The sequence below is a fragment of the Piliocolobus tephrosceles genome, chromosome 10 (assembly GCF_002776525.5).
Source record: "Piliocolobus tephrosceles isolate RC106 chromosome 10, ASM277652v3, whole genome shotgun sequence".
Classification (NCBI taxonomy): domain Eukaryota; kingdom Metazoa; phylum Chordata; class Mammalia; order Primates; family Cercopithecidae; genus Piliocolobus; species Piliocolobus tephrosceles.
The window spans coordinates 10,463,485-10,484,743 of NC_045443.1; the positions used below are offsets into that span (position 1 = coordinate 10,463,485).

Sequence of the window (21,259 nt, forward strand, 5' to 3'; positions counted from 1 at the left end):
CTCCACCTACAGCATCCCCTCTCCACTGAGAGCTGTTCCATCGCTCAATAAAATTCTTCTCCATCCTTCTCATCCTTCAAATTGTCAGCATATCCTCATTCTTCTTGGATGTGGGACAAGAGTTCAGGAACTACCGAATGCAGGTACAAACTATAACACAGGCAGTGGGTCAAGTGAGGCCTGGGGGTGGGGGGTGGTGTCATTAGCTATGGAGGGGTCATTGACTGACAAAGTGACCGAGAAGAATCCTACTTCAGATATCTCGGACAAAACCAAAATGAACGACATTCTACAAAACAAGTAGCTAGTATCTATCAAAATTTCATTAAGATCAATGACAACTAATTACAATGTGTGACTCTGGCTTGGCTCCTGTGATTGTTGGGAAACGGGAAGTAATTATACAGAGCATCTATTGAAACACGTGATAAAATTTTGAATACAGACTATGGATTTGATAATATTGTATTAATACTGTAGTTCCTGATTTTGATAAGAGGTTGTCCTTGCTTCTAGGAAATACACACTGACATATTTAGTGGGAATGGAAGTTTACTCTCAACTTGTTCAAAATAAACTAATGTATATGGAGGGGAAAGAGATGAATTTAGGTAAAGTGTGTGGCAGAGTTCTTTGTACTATCCTTGCATCTTCTCTATAAATGATAAATTATATTAAAATTGAAAGTTACCAAAAACTATATTTAGTCCTTGAAATATGGTAAACATGATCATTTTGAAAAGCATCTGAGCCGGGCTCAGTGGCTCACACCTGTAATCCCAGCACTTTGGGAGGCTGAGGAAGGCAGATTATTTGAGTTTAGGAGTTCAAGACAAGCCTGGGTAAAAACGTGAGACCCTGTCTCTACAAAAAATACAAAAATTAGCTGGGCATGGTGGCTTGCACCTGTGGTCCCAGCTACTCGGGAAGCAGAGGTTCTAGGACCATTAGTTACCTTCCTCTCTTATGATTATACGGAACAGGAGGCATCCTTCCCATTTGATTCAGGACAACAATCCTAAAACTTCTTTCTAAACAAGGTGAACAATTTACCTTGTGTGGGAGAAGGCAGTGTGGGTGTAGGTTTATTGTGGGGAGTGTGCTGGTTAATAATGAAGCTAGAAAGGAGGCAGGCCAGAAATGCAAAGAACAACAACAACAACAAAAACCCTGCTCATTTCAATTTTTGCCCCAGCAAGAACCCTGAGCTCAGTTCCCAGGGATGAGAATTCTAACACAGAAAGCACCCAGAAAGGGCACTGAGGTCTGAGAAGCAAGGAAGTGACCCAGGTTGTTTGCCTGTGGTTGGAAAGGGAAACTACCCCTGCTTCCACTCTGACAGCAGACAAGTTAGTCAACCTACTCAATTGCATTTCTGGCCCATTCCCCATTTCTAACATGAACACTTCCTCCCCTCCAGCCCAATGCTACTCTAGGCAGTCACCAAGAGGCAAGATTTCTGAAATCAAAACTTGAATTAACCAACAAAGGAACATCAGTTCTAGAATGGATTGTAACAGGGATTTTTGTCTTTCTTCTCTGCTGTATCCCCAAGACCTATATTATATATTATGTAGTTTTGGCACATAGTAATTGCGCAGTAAAGCTGTGTCGAGTTACTTGATAAAAGCGAGTCTGTAGAAATAATTTAAATGCTCAACATTAATGTCATTGGTTAAGTAGCAACGCATAGAACTAAATATTATGCTATTAAAAAGTTGATTTGTGAAGTTAAGGGTATAGAAAAATATTTGATACATACATATTTTTTGAGATAGGTTCTCACTCTTTCACCAAGGCTGGAGGGTAGTGGCAGGATCATAGCTCACTGCAGCCTCCAACTCCCAGGCTCAAGCAATCTTCCAGCCTCAGGCTCCCAAGCAGCTGGGACTACAGCTGTGCACCATCACATCCAGCTAATTTTCTTTTTTTAAGAGAAGGGGTCTCACTATGTTGCCCAGGCTAGTCTTGAATTCCTGACCTCAAGTGATCCTCCTGCCTCGGAATCCCAAAGTGCTGGGATTACGGGCACGAGCCACAGTGTGGGACTGATACATTAAATTTTTGAAAAAAGGAAACAACATATATTCATGAAGGAAATACACACCCTCCTGGTGAGTTTATATATTTTTGTTTTATTGTTTTCTGTGTTACCTGATCACAAATTCCTTTTATTTTCAGAAAGAAAAAAATTTCAATTTTATTTTTTATTGGGGCAACATCCAACCCAGATATGATTACTACCTAGCCCGAACTGAATGTGTTACTAATAAACGAAAAAATGATGCAGAATGGCATACAGTAGGTACAGCGCAGTGCTTGAGATCATTGATTATGGAGACTATTTAAATACTGGCTCCATAACTTAATAGCTGTGGGACCCACGTTGTTACTTAGCTTCCATCTGCTTTAATTTACTCATCTGTAAACTTGGGATAACATACTTCCTCATAAGGTTGGTGTGAAGACCAAGTGAATTAACTATCGTTTAAAGCACTTACAAAAGTGCCGCGCACCACCGAGATACGCATCCGTTCTCTTTTATTATTATTAGACTCAAAACACTGTAGTAGTTCTAATGAGAGGCGTAAGAATAAAAAATCCAGGCATCTGCGTAGAGCCACACATAAAAGCAACGTAAGAGTGGAAGCGGAATGAAAACATGCTAAAGCCAGGTACAAGCCACAAGCGGGGGTCCACAGGAAGAGAGTGAATGCAGGAAGTTACAGGAGAAATAACGTTTGAACAGAGTTTAAGAACGAGCAGGACTTCAACAAGTGGCTAATAAGACACAAAGAACCTGCTAACGATCTTAGCAAAGGCACAAAGATTACCATCGTGTTGCTCGTTTCTTCCTACTTTGCAGAAGTAACCTCTGGCGAACACAGGTGGTTGCAGAGCATGCTTATCAAGTAAAATACCACGAGGCAGTAAGGAACCACAGAGGTAACAGTTACAATAATAATTCACCCCAAGGTACTCAACTGGGAAAAGGAAATACATAGGAGCGATGTCGTTAAGAAAGCCAGGACGCACATGGCCCCGTCGCCGCACTACTCTCGTCTAGGGGTCGACAGTGGAGTCGAGACTTGAAGCTTGCACGCGGCGGAACAGCGTCCCTCTCAGGCGGCGAACGGTCTAGGGAAGCGCTCGAGGAGACCTAGCGTGAGAACTACAACTCCCGCCGAGCCCGAGGGCGAGCTGCCTGCGTAACTTCCGCTTCCGCCACCTGCCCCTCGCACTTCACTCGGACCCTACCCGAGAGCGGTCCGGCGCGTGACCCCGCGTGACCGGGGCGCGCAAGCCGAGAGGCCCTGGAAGCGGGACTTTGGGACCCCATTGGAAGAAAGGCAACCAGAAAAGGCGAAACTAGACAACCTCGATAGTGATTGGAGCTGATGGAACGAGGGCGGAGCTAACATCCCAGAATACAGGCCAATCAGAGTTTAAGATTATCAGGGAGACCGGGAAGGGGAAAGGGGCAAAATGGTTCTTTGGTCACATGCCGCGGGGTCTGGTGGGAGGAGCGGTTGCCCAGCGGCCTCTTGGCGCTTCCTGTTTCCGGTTCCCGGAGCGGGGCACATCCAGGCGCTAGGGGGAACGCTGGCCTCTGAAACTAGCTCTGGGACCGGGGTCTGCGGCCGGCCCCTAGCTGGCCCCGTCTCCCATCCCCAGACGGGTATTCACGGGGGATTCTGAGCTTTGGCTGCTCCAGTTCCCCGCGACACGTGAGTGTGAGGGGCGTGGAGGAGGAGGCGGGCTGGGGTGCGCTCACACTTGAGCGTCTATGACAGGAGCCGGAATCGCAATGGCTCCCTTGACCATGGTTCTAGCCAAAGATCTGGCTGAGGAGCCCTAAGAGTAGAATAGGGGCGGAGGCGTAAGGGCGGAGAGTCACGGAGTTCCGAAAGGTGTGAGGGAGAAAGGACTTCCAAAACCAGAGAGGGGATTTATGATACTTGGAAAGCAGGGAAAGGAAGATAACCCCGAGTATGGAGTCCGTTGGAGGTGTTCGTGGATTTATTTGTAGGAGGAATTTTGGCCTGCATCATGGTGGGAGGTCAAGTGGCATCCTTTGGAGAAGGTATGGCTCCAAGCACTTGGAAAGTCGGGACACTGGACAGAGCGAGAATTTCTAGCACCCTGGGAGAGGTTTGAGGGGGATGCGACTGTGATATGGATAAGAGTGGCTGATGTACGGATTATCATGTGTTCCTCGTTGTGGTGAGCTTCCGCTCTTGGGACAAAGCCGCTACTTCTCTGAGGCTCCTTCTGTCTTGAGTTCTTCAAGCATTAGGCCTTTTAGCCAACTGGGGCTGCTTTTCTAAAAATGTAGGCTGCTGGAGAAAAAGGGATAAGGACTGCTACGTCAGAAAGGAGCCAGCGGGAAGACAGTAGAAATTCCACTGGAAAAATGGCCATGGCTGTCTTCCCAGATGGGGAAGTGAGTGCTACAGAGGCCCAGTGGTGTAAGCTGCTTCCCAATTGCTGGCTTAGTCATTGGCCACCCTAATAAAGGATAATTTTTAGCATTGCCAGATGAAATAGATGTATCGTTAGAGAGTAAGAAAATTGAAAGAGATTTTTCAAGATCATAAAATCCTGCTCCTTATTTCCAAAGTATATAGACAAACTCTTGTACCTTGAGAATCTAATTGTAGCATATTAAAAGGGGACTACCCAACCCTTCTATTTCCTTCTCTGCCTGATTGTTGCACTCCTATGTTTGTAAGTTTTCCAGCAGTTATCTTTATGCCACGAATCGTCTAAATTGCCCCAGTAACTTCACACACATTTAATATCTGTGTAATGTACCGCAAGTAATTTAACAACTAATTCTGTAAAGCATCAGTTTTCTCATTTTAAAGTATGAAAAATTATACCTATTTTTCTGGCTTGTGAAGATTAATGAACATAATCTAGGTAAAACGTTTAGCGCATATGCCACTGAATCAAAGAGAAGCAGCTTAAATTTAAAGCGAAGCCTTAAGCAGGAAAGAAGAATACAGTATCAATTTATTATCCTAACTTTTTGAATAATAAGCAAATAAAAGATAGTTCAACTCAGCTAATGGCTGAGGTGTTTAACTTTTCATTCCTTTCTAATTTTGTGAGATTCCTTGTTCTAATTTAGGAAAAGAAATCATCAACTGTCAGTTTTTAATTAGGTCCCGAGAGACTGTAAAGGAAAATGGCAGGCTAAGTCAGTCTAGGAAAAGGAGCCTCCTATTTCTTTTTAGTGAGTCAGCTGGTCAAGTTGTGTGTTGAGCAGTGGGTTAACTTAGGGAAGATCAGAGTTGGAAGTCTAAGTTCTTTATTTCACCACCTATTCAGTCAACTGTGAGGAATCACTTCCCCTTCACTTCTTAGTAGGAAAAAAAGAAAAGAACCCACAGTTTTGGTTGCCTACTTTCATCTCCAAAAAGTTATTATGCACATAGTGGAAATATACATGTAGTGACAGACCATGAACTCTGGAGCCAGACTCTGGCTAACTCCACTAGCTGTGTCTCAGTTTTCTTATTGGTAAAATAGCAACAATAATTGTATTTACTCATAAGGTTGTGAGGATTAATTAGTTATTTAATATATGTTAAGTGCTTTGAACAGCACCTGGCCCAAGGCAGTAGTCTATTTGTTTCCTGCTGTTGTGTGGTTTCAATGCATTAAATGTGTTATGAGGGCCTTGGACCTCTTGGCTAGCTATGATTATTCTATGGCAACTACCATAATATTACAGTAGTGAATTGATGTTTGGGATACAGGAAGTCAGGTAGACAATTTCCCGGAATTTGTTGCTTTAGTGGGATGTGGGAAATAGAAGGTCAGATGTTACTTTGTTTAGGGAAATGGGGAAAGTGCATTCAGGGTCAAGGTTGGAGCTTCCATTTTCCCATCTTCAAACTCATTACTGCCCATGAAAATTCTGCCTGTTTCAAGTTTTATATTTAAAAAATGCGGTGGAGTAAGTGGACCAGCATGAAAAAGAACTAGAGAACTTTAAAGAATATTCATACCAAAGCCCAGATTTGCAGCGTTTTATCGTAAGTGAGAAAAGTTTAGAAGAGTTAAATCAGGAAACCGCCCGTGATACTGTTGGAATAAACAAGTAGCGATGGCCTGAGGGATCATTAACAGATATCAGAGTGAAGTGTTTTGCAAGGGTAAATCAGTCTGTCCTGGATATGAGGATGGATTAGAGAAAACAAAATGTTAGGTTTTGTTGGGGGTTTTGCCAAAACCACAGTTACCTTTGCACCAACCTAGTAAGTTTGGGAAAGAGAGCTGTGTTTTTATTCCTAGAGCAGTACAAGCAGCAGGTGAATTGAATTTACTCAGTTGTAAAATGGCTTGGATGATTCCCAATTTGTTGTAATTGATTTGTAGTGTAAAAGACAACTGTACTTATTGGAAGTCTAGAAACCCTTGAGACTTGTGACCTGTAGAGGCTGAAGAGGTTTCAAAAGACTTCATCAAGCCATCAAACAGTAAAGAGGCAAGGATGGCTCCGCCCAAGCTGTCATCATTCTAAGTTTTCTTCATTTCCCTCTTTTCAACCTTGTAGTTTGTTCTGAAAGACTCACCTATACATTAGACTAAAAGTTAAATATAAATGAGTTTTCTGCTGCAGGTGCTCTTGTTAGAGATATTAAAATGTACCATGTGTTGCATGTGCCAGAGAATCGTGTACTTTCTGGATAGTCAAAATACCATCCATTTATTACACATTCATACGCTTTGTTTCTTTCCCCCTCTCCTGATCCTACCTGCCCTCCCCAACACACACTCTCTCCCAAAGGATGTTCCCTTTCTACAGCTGCTGGAGAACTGGACTGCTACTGCTGTTACTCCTGGCTGTGGCAGTGAGAGAATCCTGGCAGGCAGAAGAAAAAACTTGCGACTTGGTAGGAGAAAAGGGTAAAGAGTCAGAGAAAGAATTGGCTCTAGTGAAGAGGCTGAAACCACTGTTCAATAAAAGGTAAATGAGAAGAACCTTAAAGAGCTTGAGAAAATATTTATGTTAAGGTCTTTTCTTACTGATTTTATTTGGTAACGTGCTCTCTTTTATGATACGGAGCAAATTCTCAGCCCAGCTTTTAGTTGCCGTGTGCAGTTTTCTCATCTTTCATAGAAGAGTAGCTACTTCCAAGACTGGATCCAAGAGACCAGCTTGTAGAAATTTAAGCATTATTTGATACCTACATATAATAGGACTTTAGAAATATTGGATAAACATATTTAGGCTGACACGTCATTGTAAGTGTCAGGGATCTTCAGTGATACAAATCTGAAGTTGGTCCCTAAGAAACGAGACTATCCCCTGAACATGGGCCCTTATTCATTGGAACATGGTTACCAACAGGCATTCTAAAAATAACTAGAATATTGAGCTATCTTGGGTGGTGTATTTTAATAATTCATCATCAGCAATAAGGATGGTCTGTCAAAGTTATGAATATCTTAAAATTAAACAAATATTCCCTCAGCCTTGACCTCAAGTAAATCGAGCATGTTGTTTGTTTTGCTTTAATTAAAGGAAAGGGATGCTGTTATTCCTGAGGCTGATAGCTGGTAACTCTCCTCTTCTTTCTTCCCACTTCTCTTTACAGCTTTGAGAGCACCGTGGGCCAGGGTTCAGACACATACATCTACATCTTCAGGGTGTGCCGGGAAGCTGGCAACCACACTTCTGGGGCAGGCCTGGTGCAAATCAACAAAAGTAACGGGAAGGAGACAGTGGTAGGGAGACTCAACGAGACTCACATCTTCAACGGAAGTAAGAAAACTCCCCTTCCTACTATTGATTGACTAATTGATCCCAACCAATCCCTCTGACAATCCTGTATGTCTTGGCCCTTTCTAGTCTCTTCGGTATATCATGCGTGTGGTTCGGCACACCTGAGACTATAATATACCACAGGATGCCTTATTCCACAGCTCCTCTGTAAGTCACAGCTCAGGACAATTGTGCATTAAAATTAGTGGAAAACGTATGCAAAATGAAGACTCTAGCCAGAATTTTTGTTGTTGTTTTGAGATGGAGTCTCTCTCTGTCACCCAGCCTGGAGTGCAGTGGTACGATCTGCAACCTCAGCCTCCTGGGTTCAAGCAATTCTCCAGCCTCAGTCTCCCAAGTAGCTGGGACTACAGGTGTGTGCCATCACGCCTAGCTAATTTTTGTATATTTAGCAGAGACGGGGTTTCACAATGTTGGCCACGATGGTCTTGATCTCTTGACCTCGTGATCTGCCCACCTCGGCCTCCCAGGGTGCTGGGATTACAGGCATGAACCACCGCTCCCAGCCAACTCTAGCTAGAATTCTATAGCCTAGAGTTCTTTTATTCACCCAAATACTTTGAATGAGTTTCACACTAGACTTAAAAATACCAACCACCACCACTTTTCATCAAATTAATCACAAGTTGACCAGTTAAATTTTAAGAGCTCAAACTTTTTTTTTTTTTTGAGGCGGCGTCTTGCTCTGTCACTCAGGCTGGAGTGCAGTGGCCGGATCTCAGCTCACTGCAAGCTCCGCCTCCCAGGTTTACGCCATTCTCCTGCCTCAGCCTCTCGAGTAGCTGGGACTACAGGCACCCGCCACCACGCCCAGCTAGTTTTTTGTGGGTTTTTTTTTAGTAGAGACGGGGTTTCACCGTGTTAGCCAGGATGGTCTGAATCTCCTGACCTTGTGATCCGCCCGTCTCAGCCTCCCAAAGTGCTGGGATTACAGGCTTGAGCCACCGCGCCCGGCCTTAAGAGCTCAAACTTTTTTTGCAAACTACTCAGTCTGCAAAACTTTACCCACTGACTTTTGTGCTATGGTGGTGATATTTCTTAAAAGTCATATTGCTGGAGAGGACCATGTAAGCACCTATGGTCCAATTTCCTCCCATACAGATAAGTAACTAAGTTATACAGGGTAGCTATTTACTCCTGGTAAATAATACAGTAAAAAAATAACAAAAGGATTTGGGGCTAGGGGTCATGTGACTAGGTTCTCCTCCTATTTCCTAATCCTGTGACTGGGAAGTCATATCACCTTTTGACTTTATTTTCTCATATGCAAAACGAGGAGCATTCACCTCACAATTATTGAATCAAATGATATTTTACAAAATAACTGAACACAGTAAATACTAAAGAGGAGATATGCATTCCAATCTTAAATATCCACTTTGAATTTATCTGGGGCTAAGCTGAAATCTTAGATGGGCTTACCCCTGCTGCTCAGCAATTGTATGGAACCTCTTTTTTTGCTTTTAGAAGGTATTCAGAAAATGAATCAGTGTTAAGGTATGGATCATAATTGGTTTTGCATTGTCAGCTGCCTACCTTTAATGTTAAAAATTAAGATTATTCTTAAATGAATATCTGATTCTTAAGGGAACACAAGTCTTTGTAAGCAAACAAGTTTAGCTTGGCATTTCTGGTATACCGAGTTCATACTGATGAGGGTTGTTTACGTATAACCAATTGCAATGAATTACTCAATTCCACTCTGCCATACCACCCAGATCTGCCTCTGCTTTTCCCCCACGCCTTAGCTCCATTTTCCTTGTCCCTCCTCAGGTAACTGGATCATGCTGATCTATAAAGGGGGTGATGAATATGACAACCACTGTGGCAAGGAGCAGCGTCGTGCAGTGGTGATGATCTCCTGCAATCGACACACCCTAGCGGTGAGGCACCCTGGGTTGTATAAGCTGAGGGAGGAGATTGAAAGGACTGACGTGAGGTGGGGGAGAATAGGCAGAGGGGACACAATACATTGGAATGGACATTAGAATACTAGCAGCTCAGTTTCTCTGTGTCAGACACGCATCCTCCATGGAAAATAGGCTGCTGAACTAGGAAGGAGCAGGTATTTTGGGGTTTTTTTATTTTGTTGCATAGGAGTCAAAACACTTTACCACCTAAATGTGTTATGCCATCTCATCATCAGGACAATTTTAACCCTGTGTCTGAGGAGCGGGGCAAAGTCCAAGATTGTTTCTACCTCTTTGAGATGGATAGCAGCCTGGCCTGTTCCCCAGAGATCTCCCACCTCAGTGTGGGTTCGATCTTACTTGTCACGTGAGTATGCCTTATCAGAACAGACCTTCTTTCCTTTTGTTTTTAAGATCAGTAACTATGTAGTGGTACATAAGCACAAATTGTAGATGTGTATGTTATACTGTAATTGATGGGGATGACTTTTTAAATCCTCTGGCTATAAAATAATTCTGCCGGGTCACAGTGGCTCACGCCTGTAATCCCAGCACTTTGGGAAGCCAAAGCAGGCGGATCACCTAAGGTCAGGAGATTGAGATCAGCCTGACCAACATGGTGAAACCGTCTCTACTAAAAATACAAAATTAGCCAGCACAGTGGCACACGCCTATAATCCCAGCTACTTGGGAGGCTGAGGCAGTAGAATCACTTGAACCTGCGAGGTGGAGGTTGCCGTGAGCTGAGGTCGCACCATTGTACCCCAGCCTGGGCAACAAGGGCAAAACTCTGTCTCAAAAAAAAAAAAAAAAACTGACTATGCAATTTTTTTAAAAATGAGATTTAATGTTTAGTTGCCGGTATAGATTTGCATTTGGAGGTGCTTTTTTCCCCTGCTGGAGGACTAGGCAATTTTTATATTATTTCATTCGATTATCAGAACTTTTAGAGAAATGGAATCATATACTTAACAGTGATTATTCTTGGCCATAGTCAGAATCACACCCTGTCACATTTTGTCTGGGCCTTTGTTTCTCTTGGACTGACAGCACTCTAATTGGTTTTCTAAGAGTTACCAGCCCCCTTTTTCATATAGTGTCACTACTCATTTTTCCTTTTCAGGGAATGTATCTTAGGAAACAGCTAACAATAAATACAGAGGTTATCCTGAGTTTTACTATTTCTCAGTTCTTAAGTAGAGATTTCTTTCTTTCTCTACAGGTTTGCGTCACTGGTTGCTGTTTATGTTGTTGGGGGGTTCCTATACCAGCGACTGGTGGTGGGAGCCAAAGGAATGGAGCAGTTTCCTCACTTAGCCTTCTGGCAGGATCTTGGCAATCTGGTAGCAGTAAGTAACAGGGCAGCTGGTTGAATTTGTAGCCTGCAAACAAGGCTGGGTGACCAACCATCCTGGTTTGCTCACACTGAGGGGGTTCCTGGGACACAGGACATCGAGTGCTAAAACCACGAAAGTCCCAGTAAACAAGACGGTTGCCCTAGTACAGAGTAGTAAGTGGCATAGCATACGTTTCTGGCCTTGGTAAGAAATTACTGAAAGAGCAACACTGTTGATGACCAGGTGGGCTCTTCTAAATCTGATGTAGCTTTTAAGTGGGTCTGGGTGGGAAGAAGGTGAGCCCTAAGAAGAAACTTTTTCTCCTGTTGTCCCAAACTGAATTTTAGGTTTTCTCATTATCCCTGTAGAAAACCAATTCTTGCCACATTCCTAGACCATAAGTACACTTTCTCATACCCTAAAGTTGGATGCTCCAAATTACTTTTTTTTTTTTTTTCTCCCCTACAGGATGGCTGTGACTTTGTCTGCCGTTCTAAACCTCGAAATGTGCCTGCAGCATATCGTGGTGTGGGGGATGACCAGCTGGGGGAGGAGTCAGAAGAAAGGGATGACCATTTATTACCAATGTAGATTGCACTTTATATGTCCAGCCTCTTCCTCAGTCCCCCAAACCAAAGCTACACAGCCAGATTTCTCAAGCAGTCTCAACTCCAGTCTCTCATCTCACCCTTAACTATTGCTCTTGCTTTCCAGTTTGCTTTTGATTTGCATCTTCTCACTAGTAAAACTGCCTTCGCTTTGTTCCTTATTTTCTGTTTTTTCTCTAGAGAGGTACAGTTGTAAGTCAGACTTAATATTAACAGGGCCTGTGGAAACAGGCTTCTGCATTGTCTCTTGACATCAGAAGGTACAACAGGCATATGGGCAAAATGGTGTGGCAGGCTCACTGGCCCTTTGTTTTTTAAACACATTTTCACAAGTTTTTGAGACACTGGATTTCTTTAATTAAAAAAAAAAATGCCAAGAAACATTATTTATACAGGTTTGATTGCTTTCATGTTGTTATTCTGGACCCTATAGTAGTCTCCATGAGAATCTGGTATTTCTTGCTGCTTGGAACTACTTTGCAGTGATTACTTGGTTGCGGTCCAAGTACTCTCGTTTAGTCTGAGCCTGGAGATGTTCTACTCTTGCTTTTCCCACCTCTGGGATTAGGACAGGAAAAATGTGAAATTTCCCTTTACAGGATTATACGGTACCATCACATCATTTGTGGAAATTGGGGTGACTGTATAGCTGGGATTGGGCCATGGATTGTGGTCTTATCTGTCCACATACAGCCAAAATGCCTATCCAGAAATCCAGTCCGCTGGAAAGGAAAATTGGAACTCCTGTGCCACAGGGGTTCCAGAAAAGGGAAGTCACTTTACCTTGCAGTGGTGGGATCCTGCTGTCTTTCTTCCATTTGTAGTAAAAGCTGGTAAAGCTTTTCTTACTCCTGGTTCCCTATACCAGTATTTCTAAACGTGTCGCACTTTCTCCACAGGCATGTGGTTTTGACCTTTTTTTCAATCTTCTGGAAAGGGAATGGAAGCAGAAGTGGGACATCGAGGGCTCTGCTGTCCTCTGCGCTGGGTGTGGAATGCTGCTGCACCTGTCCCTTCTGCTGGCTCAGGGAAGTGTCTTCTTGCCCACATTTCTGTGGGGAAAGGTTTTTAATCCTCTGATGCTTCCATCTTCCTGTTTAGGCCATGTGCCCAGAAACCTGGACTGATCTTTCTTAATAGTGAACCCCTGGGCCACTGAAGAGTAACATGGCTCCACTGGACACAAAAGAGGAATGGAATCAATAGGCAGGGGGCCTTTTATAAGCCTTAGGAAAAGAAAATGAAACTATTTCATCTTTGGACTTTTCAATACTATTGGAGTGATTTTTTTCTTTCTAAACAAGGAAAATAATGTTACAAAAGCATCTTTTTTGTTATTTGTTTGCATCCCTCCCCCCACACCCTGGTGTTTTAAAATGAAGAAAAAAAAACATCACTTTTTGTACAAAAACTTGTAATGATTAAAAAAACAAAACATATTGGCCTAGTCATTTGTGTGAACGTGGGCAAAGACTGGAATAGAGTAAGACAACTGAAACCAATTTTCATCCTTTTACTGAGGAAAAAAATATTTAATATTTTTGTTGTATAAGGAATAGTGCCTGAGGCAGGTACTTATACTCCTGACCTCAGCCCCACGCACTCTGGTTTTATACAGCTATAGGACAGAGCAGAGTTGGAACTGAAAATTAGGGTACAAAATAACAAATTGGAGGGGAACAGTGGGATGCAGAAAGAATGAGCAGCCACATATGCCCCAGTCAAATACTTTAGTCCCTGCAGCATAAAAAGATGCCAACCAAGTCTCTACAGTGGCTGGGGATCCTGCCGGGAGAAAAGATTCAATCACAAGGGAGTGACAACAAAGAGAAAACTCTGAGCCACAGCTACACTGGCAGGGGGTGTACCAGATTTTGCTACTTGTGTCACACAAGCTAGAAAAACCCTACCTCTCCCAGTGGGCAGGCAACCTAACATTCCACCTCGTTCCTTGCCTTACCACACTATGTATTCCCCCTCTTGGAGAATTAAGACCTGGGCTAAATGCTCCATTCCAGGATAAGGCTGAGCAGTCCTAGTTCTCTAGACTGCCTCTTTTATAAAGATTGGATTAAGGTAGGTGGAAATGGTGAGAATTGTAAAGATTTTACAAAATAAAGTAGAACCCAGAGAAAATATCAAAGCTGCCGCCATGTAGCACCAGCAACCAATTCTTGCACTTCTCTTCCCTGTCTCAGTAATCCCCTACAGAAGGTTACACGATTGGAACAGCTCCTTCTTCCCTGCAAAATCTCTGCTGGTACCAGGTTATAACCTGGACAGTGGGGAGTGTCTGCCTTAGGCTGGTTTGTGCAAGAGGGCCACCTTAGGTCTCCTTGAGGACATTTATCTTGGCGCAGATCTTGAGGGCAGGGCCCAGCTTGATGTTCATGGCACTCATAAGATGTTCTTCTTTAAGTAATAAAAGGGCCTGTCCATCAATCTCCTGTGAGCGAAATTCCTCCGCAATCTCTTGGCAGCCTAGAAGAAATGGTGAGAACACGTAGGTAGTGCCAGATGATAGGAGGAGGGTAACTAAATGAAACTGAGGTCTAGCAATGATTAATTCCAAAGTACTTGTCCTAAACTCAGTAATATGAAGTCAGATGGCAAGCTTTAAAAGGAAAATGAAATTAGAACTGGCTATTTAAAAAATGGCAGAGGCTCACACCTGTAATCCCAGCATTTTGGGAGACCAGGGTAGGCAGATCCCTTGAGCCCAGGAGTTAGTTGACCATCCTGGGCAACATGGCAAAACCCTGACTCTACAAACATACAAAAATTAGCTGGGCATGGTGGTGCATGCCTATAGTCCCAGCTACTTGGGAAGCTGAGGCAGGAGGATCATTTGAGCCCAGGATGCAGAGGTTGCAGTGTGCCAAAATTCATGCCACAGCACTCCAGCCTGGGCAACAGAGTAAGACTGTCTCAAAACAACAACAACAACAAAGCCAAGGTCCAAGACCAAGAAAGGAAAAGCAACTAAATTGTTCAACCACAGAAATAACTTCATTCAAATAGCGTGGAGACGGGGGAAAGGGAGAGAACAAAAAAGCATGTTTTCTTTTATACTGGCAAAACGATTCTTTGTGATCTTTTTGTTTAAGGGCCCAGAATTGAGACAAATAGCAAGAAGGGTAGGGTGATTTTCATTTCTGGAGAAAACTCTTTGTCAAGAATAGCATATAGGCTGAGTGCGGTGGCTCACACCTATAATCCCAGCACTTTGGGAGGCCAAGGCAGAAGGATCTCTTGAGCCCAGGACTCCAAGACCAGCCTGGGCAACATAGGGAAACCCTGTCTCTGTTTAAAAAAGCAAACAAACAAAAAAGACTAGCAAACAAGCCCTCTTTGAAGAGTGGGGCAACAATAGCCACTTAGTTTCTAATACCCTGCTCCACTGAAAAAAAATTTTCTCCATGGTAGGTATCATAGTTAATTACACATAAAAAATATTTTATCCAAAAATGTAGTGAGAAATGCAGCTACATCATGAAATATGAGAAACACTGTAAAATTGCTGACACTATAGAAGATAATGTCAACCCAGAAAAAAATTAGGAAGTCAACTTGAATAAATATTAGGAGTGGAGCCGCTATATTAGCATTCAAGCTCCTACTGCTTTAAAGTCAATTACTTTCCCTCTTATCAAGGCCCCTGTGGGATGACATAAGGAAAACAACCTGGGTTCTGTTGAAGAGAGAGTCAGTACCTTGGAGAGAAGCAATAAACTCGTACACCTCCTCTACACTCCAACGGCTGGGATTACTGGACAGGAACACAGGGTTGATGCCATGTAATTCAGGTGTAGGTGGAGCTGTATTGGGATTCCCCAGATCGCGTTCTCCATGCCCAGCTCTTACTGATAAAGGCCCAGGAGATGTTGGAGAGAGTGCTTCATCATAACTGGAATTATCTGAACCTCGGCTAGAGTCTTCTTGACCCTATAGGGAAAATAGCAAACCAGTGAGGTCAGTGTCAAAGGTTTATTCCCCTCTCTCTCTTCCCAAACCACCCTGGGTTGGGCGTAGAAGAAAAACTAATCTTACCACATATGAAATAAGCAGCACTTTATTTGCAAATGCCCGAAATCTACTCTCAAGTGTCTTTCAAATAGAAACTGTATCACCTCCTTGATTCTCCCCATGACCTAACAACTGATCTAGATTTTCTCTACTCAAGTACAGTGTAAGGATCAATGGATATATGAACCAGTAGTTAGGTAAGAGGTCCAGAGACAAAGGTGGTCAGGATCTCTTGGAATTTGGAGTAATGCAATCAATGTGAAACCACAGTTCTCATCTCATGCCCTCTTACCTGGGCAAATGAATTGCCCTGTAGGGAAAGAAAAAAGACCCACTTTAAAGGCATCTGGCTCTGCAACAAGCAGCTCACCCGGTGGCACTTGCCCTGAATCTTGGCACGGGCAATGTCAGAGGAGCTGCGGCGGGGTCCACGCCTGCGAACACGAGCATAGTTGGCTTCTTGAAACTCTTTCATTTTTTTCCTTTTCAGTCGGAACTGATGGCTACAGCTCACATTGTACCTACAGGACAGGGCACATACAGGATGTCAATAGTGACACAGAAGACTACCCTGCTCTAAATGTGAATTGCTGCTTATGAGCTGATTTGGGGAAGGGAATAAAAGCAAGGAGGCAGACATATAATATCAGCTTATGAGACGATCCTGGGGAAGGGGTGCAACATTAGATGGAGATATCAGTGCTGAGGGCAAGGAGGAGGGTGCCCAGAGTACCTCTTAGCGCAAGTCATGGAGCAGAACCTCTTAGAGCCACGAAACTGCTCTGCGGGGGCGTACTTCCCACAGTACTCGCACTTCAGGAGATTCGCCTTCTTATCTAACTCTAAAAAACAAGGCATTGCTGGACAGTCACCATGGGTTTCTGCTGCCCCTCAAGCAATCATTAGGCTCAGAGCTGGATTCTAAAATTACTCTCAGGGTTTACCCCCAAAAACCTACACAACCTAGTTGAGAATCCCTAAAACACAAAGTTCAAAATCTAAAACCATGAAGACATGTCCCTTGAGAACTTTATGATGTCTTCCTGATCTTAAGCCAAACTCTTTCCATTTTAGATGTCTTACTAATTTCATCCTAATTCACACTCTTAGATTTCAGATTCAACTTCTGAGGAGAGAGGAACTAATTACTAATGCCTAGAAAGATATAAGATCCATCTACCACAAGGATTTCCAAAAGCACAGGGAAAATGTAAAGAAGAGTCCTTAAGACAGATTATAAAATCTAGAATAAGGAGAACTGGAAATTAAAGATATAAACGTCCTATTTTAGATCATCTTTTGGAAAAAAAAAAAAAACTTTTTGAGACCGGGTCTCACTCTGTCATCCGGGCTGGACTGCCGTGGCACTATCTTGGATCGCTGCAACCTCCATCTCCCGGGCTCAAGCGATCCTCCCACCTTGGCTTCCCAAGTAGCTGGGACTACAGGCACATGCCACAATGCCCAGTTAATTTTTATATTTCTTTGTAGAGATAAGGTTTTGCTATGTTGCTCAGGCTGGTCTCAAACTCCTGAGCTCAAGAAATCCACTGGTCTTGGCCTCCCAAAGTGCTGCAATTATAGGTGAGAGTCATCACACTCGGCCAAAAGATACATCTATAGAGTAAAGAATAATTCAAGGGCTGGGCGCGGTGGTTCATGCCTGCAATCCCAGCACTTCAGGAGGCCGAGGCAGGCAGATCACCTGAGGTGGGGAGTTGGAGACTAGCCTGACCAACACGCAGAAACCCCGTTTCTACTAAAAACACAAAAATTAGCCGGGTTTGGTGGCGCATGCTTGTAATCCCAGTTACTCAGGAGACAGGCAGGAGAATCGTTTGAACCCAGGAGGCGGTGGTTGCAGTGAGCCAAGATCACACCACTGCACTCCAGCCTGGGCAACAAGAGCAAAACTCCATCTCAAAAAAAATAGTAATAATTCAAAAGGTTACTTTAGCTGGATAAATTCCCCTAACCTTATATAATTCCTTTTCTGTGATTCTACATACTCCGATATATACTATGGTTTCTATGTGTAGAGGGACTTCATTTTATTCCTACTTTTTTTTTTTTGAGACAGAGTCTCGCTCTGTCGCCCAGGCTGGAGTGCAGTGGCCCGATCTTGGCTCACTTCACTGCAACCTCCACCTCCCAGGTTCAAGTGATTCTCCTGCCTCAGCCTCCCGAGTAGCTGGGACCATAGGCGCACGCTGCCACACCAGGCTAATTTTTGTATTTGTAGTAGAGACAGGGTTTCACTATGTTGGCCAGACTGGTCGCGAACTCCTGATCTCAGGTCATGTGCCTGCTTTGGTCTCCCAAAGTGCTGGGATTACAGGCATGAGCCACCGTGCCAGGCCTTATTTCTACTTTAAATAAACAGGTAACTACTATTTTACACTGAGTCCTCAAATGCATCTCCACAAGCCTCCTTCCCCTAAATGGGTCTCTAAATAAATACTCACCGGCAGAGGGGCTGTCTACTCCCAAAGGGCCACCTGACTGATTCTCAGTCAGCCCTGTCGGAAGGCCAGTCTGTAGTGGCTTCTCAGACTCCTTCAGTAACTGAGAACAACCCACCTGTCCCAGAAAACATTGAGAGTTAAGTTAGCCTGATCCCTGTCTGCTTCTCTATAGCTTTCCCCAACATTTCCCAATCAATATTAAGTCTTTGCTTGGATCTCTGAGTGAACGACCAAGTCTGGTTCAGAGAGAATCACTTTCAATATGGTAATCAAGAGTGGTAACTGGTCTCTATACAATGTTTGGAAATGAAAAAAAAAAGTAGTAACTGGCTTTTTTTTCCAGATAAGCCAATGGAGAACAGGTTCCTACACTGGCTCCCTATTTTGTCCTCTTCCTTCCTATGGTGCTGAAAATGCACTAGGAGTCAAGACACCTGAGTTCTAGTCCTGGTTCTGCAAACCTTAGGAAAGCTCCTTAACTTCACTACTCTTCTATTCATTAGAAAACAACCTAGTTAATCTAACTAAACATTACAGTTTTAAAGGTTACTTTCTTCCTTTTCTTCCCCTCTTCCTAACATTTTCATTTTATGGTCCACACACTCCTTTTCCTTTCCTTCTTTATAACTAAATAAACAGCATAACTGAACCATTCTTTAATTAAATAGTTCTGTGCCTTTTATTTTTACTGGAGTTTGAAAAGACAACAATCGGACCAAGTTCCCACTTCAAAGTCCCACCTTGTGGCCCTGCCCTCACCGGGAAAGGTTCTGCTCCTTCCTGGATAACAAAGCCTTCAATGATGTGGGTGAGAATCTGGGGCTTCACGATGGCCTGTGGGGGTTTTGAGTCACCCATCTGTCTAGACACCATGGCTAGTGTAGGAGGCGGTACTGATGGGGCAGGGGTCAAGGCTACTAGTTCACTGCCTGGGGTATTAGCATTCATATTGGCCACTGATTCAGCTTTTTCTAGAAAACAAACACAGATTAAGCAACAGACATGAGATGACATATTGATCTATCTATTAGTTGAGCCGGCATGATCTTCCACAATAATCTATGTTTACCCTTGACAATTCACCCTGGATTCCCCGTTTCTGGATCTATTCATTTGTCCACCAACTTCTGGCCCATTTTCTACTCAACCAGATTTATCTTTTAGCTCACTCAGAACATTTCTCTACTCTGTGTGCACTACAACAGCATTTTAGAAGTCAGTTACTCACCTCCAAGACTGCTCTTCTCATCCATGACTTTTGGGCTCTCTGCTACTGGAGATGCCTTGGCAGGAAGCATTGAACCCAACGTGGAGACATCATCTCTCTCCTCCTCAGAGTCAGCCTTGCGTTTGACAGGCAATGTTTGGGGTTTACCCTATAGAGTAAAGAAGAGGAAAGAAACAAAGATGTACAAATGAAGGGTAATAAGGAACCACAATTATTACCATAAATAATCTCTTTCAAAGAAAATTTTCTTAGTTCCAGATTTCCCAATTTATCTACTTCCCATGGTACACTAAAATTCCTGGTCATTCCTAATAACTTTACATCAGGACAAAAGAAAATGTAACATGATTTAGTCCTGACCTAGGTCTTGAGACCCTGTATTCACGTAGACCAACCAAGAACTGTTGTTTTTTCAAGGACTGATTTGGTTAAGGCTACCTTGATCTAACTTATTACATACCCAAAACCCAGAATAGTATCAGTAACAAATTTAGAAGTATAAAGTTCAGATATTATACACATTAATGGGTCACTCTCTTACAGAAAAAGCAGATAAATACCAGTATTAACCCTCTTAACTCTTTATTCCCCTATTAAATTAAGTTCTATTTCCACTCAGCCCCAGGTCCACTCTCATGCATAATAGTGCCCTCAAAACCATCAGACTTCACTCACCGGCAAGTGCACAGACTGCATATAGAAGGCAGCAGGGACCTGGGCTACAACAGGTGAGGAGGTGGTAGCCCCACCCTTCACCACATGTGCTGTCCCCTGCACAGGAGCAAGGGTCATCCCAGGGGCCAATGTGGGAGGACACTCCTGCAGTGCACCAGGAGCCTGGGATGAAGGTGGTGAGGAGGCCAAATGGGCCTGACCAGACTGCACTGGACCTGGCATCCCCCGGGAAGTAGGTACAGCGGCTGCCAGCTGTGCCAACCCCAAAGCCTGTGCCTGGGCTGTACCTGGCTGTCGAGTGCCTACAACTTGCACTGGGATATGGGGTGGTGGTTGCTGGGTAGCTGACATCTTAGCAGTCCCTAACTGAGGTGGCTTGATAGGTGCTACAGGTGGTTTGGATTGGATGGGAATTGGTGGTTTAGGGGCTGCATCAGGTGGAAGAGACAAGGGTGAAGACTGAAGCATGGGCTGAACGACCAGGGTTTGGGCTTGCTGCTGGGACTGGGAAGGTGGGACCTGCTGAGTAGGTGGGACCTGTGGTGGCTGAGGGGCAGTGAGACTGGTGGCTTGTGGCGGCTGCTGCTGTTGCTGCTGCTGCTGCTGCTGCTGCTGCTGTTGCTGCTGCTGCTGCTGCTGCGCCAACTGGAGGTGTGTAGCTGTGTGAAGGAGCTGAGACTGACGATGCTGGAACTGCTGCTGGTGGTGGATGGCAATCTGCTGTTGGATTACCACCTGTTTCTGCTGGAGGTGAATCTGTTGCTGTTGCTGAATCAGTGAATGGGGCTGGATCTGTGTGTAGGTGGCTGTAGGAACAATCCCAGAATAGAATAAAGAGAAAAAAGAGCAGAGAATAATAACCCTTCTAAATTAAAAGTAAAATCATTTTTCCAAGGTATACCTAGTTTTGGAATTATGCCGTGAAAATAAATCTAGTTAGTATGAAACTTGGAGATCACTTCATCCATACTCTTTCCACTGAATCAGACATTACCACTAGTCTTAAAGATCTCAGAGAAAGAACTCCCTTGCTCAATCATTTCAGAGCCTCAGTAATTTCTTGTGTCTCTTATCTTTGCCATACTTAAATATTGTATTCTTTTATTCTGTACTCAGCAAAGAAGAATGGTTAGCCCCTCCTCCATTAGACTTGGAGTTTCAAAAAAGGATGAATCCATGTTTTATTTATTTTCACATCCCTAATACACAGCC

General features: G+C 43.6%; 2 protein-coding genes across 5 annotated transcripts in view; one reads left to right on the forward strand and one right to left on the reverse strand.

Annotated features, from left to right (window-relative positions):
• M6PR (mannose-6-phosphate receptor, cation dependent) lies at positions 1-13,092 on the forward strand. Of its 3 annotated transcripts, none has more exons than XM_023192386.3 (7): positions 1-143; positions 6,800-6,979; positions 7,611-7,777; positions 9,572-9,681; positions 9,945-10,075; positions 10,931-11,057; positions 11,514-13,092. In XM_023192386.3, the coding sequence occupies exons 1-7, from the start codon at positions 109-111 to the stop codon at positions 11,634-11,636; spliced, it is 873 nt and encodes a 290-aa protein (XP_023048154.1). In that variant the 5' UTR covers positions 1-108; the 3' UTR covers positions 11,637-13,092. The 3 variants fall into 3 exon arrangements, with proteins under 3 accessions (XP_023048154.1, XP_023048155.1, XP_023048153.1); XM_023192387.2 differs by lacking the exon at positions 1-143 and adding an exon at positions 3,319-3,728; XM_023192385.2 differs by lacking the exon at positions 1-143 and adding an exon at positions 3,762-4,084.
• PHC1 (polyhomeotic homolog 1) overlaps positions 13,058-21,259 on the reverse strand; it is a 26,378-nt gene continuing 18,176 nt past the window's right edge. Inside the window, exons 8-15 of one of the 2 annotated variants that reach the window (XM_023192383.3) lie at positions 20,048-20,853; positions 19,373-19,520; positions 18,904-19,115; positions 18,145-18,259; positions 16,413-16,521; positions 16,050-16,200; positions 15,367-15,598; positions 13,058-14,134 (exon numbers count right to left, since the gene is read on the reverse strand). In XM_023192383.3, the coding sequence (XP_023048151.1) occupies positions 13,980-14,134; positions 15,367-15,598; positions 16,050-16,200; positions 16,413-16,521; positions 18,145-18,259; positions 18,904-19,115; positions 19,373-19,520; positions 20,048-20,853 (1,928 nt within the window). In that variant the 3' untranslated portion in view covers positions 13,058-13,979. The remainder of the gene's footprint in view (positions 14,135-15,366; positions 15,599-16,049; positions 16,201-16,412; positions 16,522-18,144; positions 18,260-18,903; positions 19,116-19,372; positions 19,521-20,047; positions 20,854-21,259) is intronic. The other variant, XM_023192384.3, reaches the window with a different exon arrangement.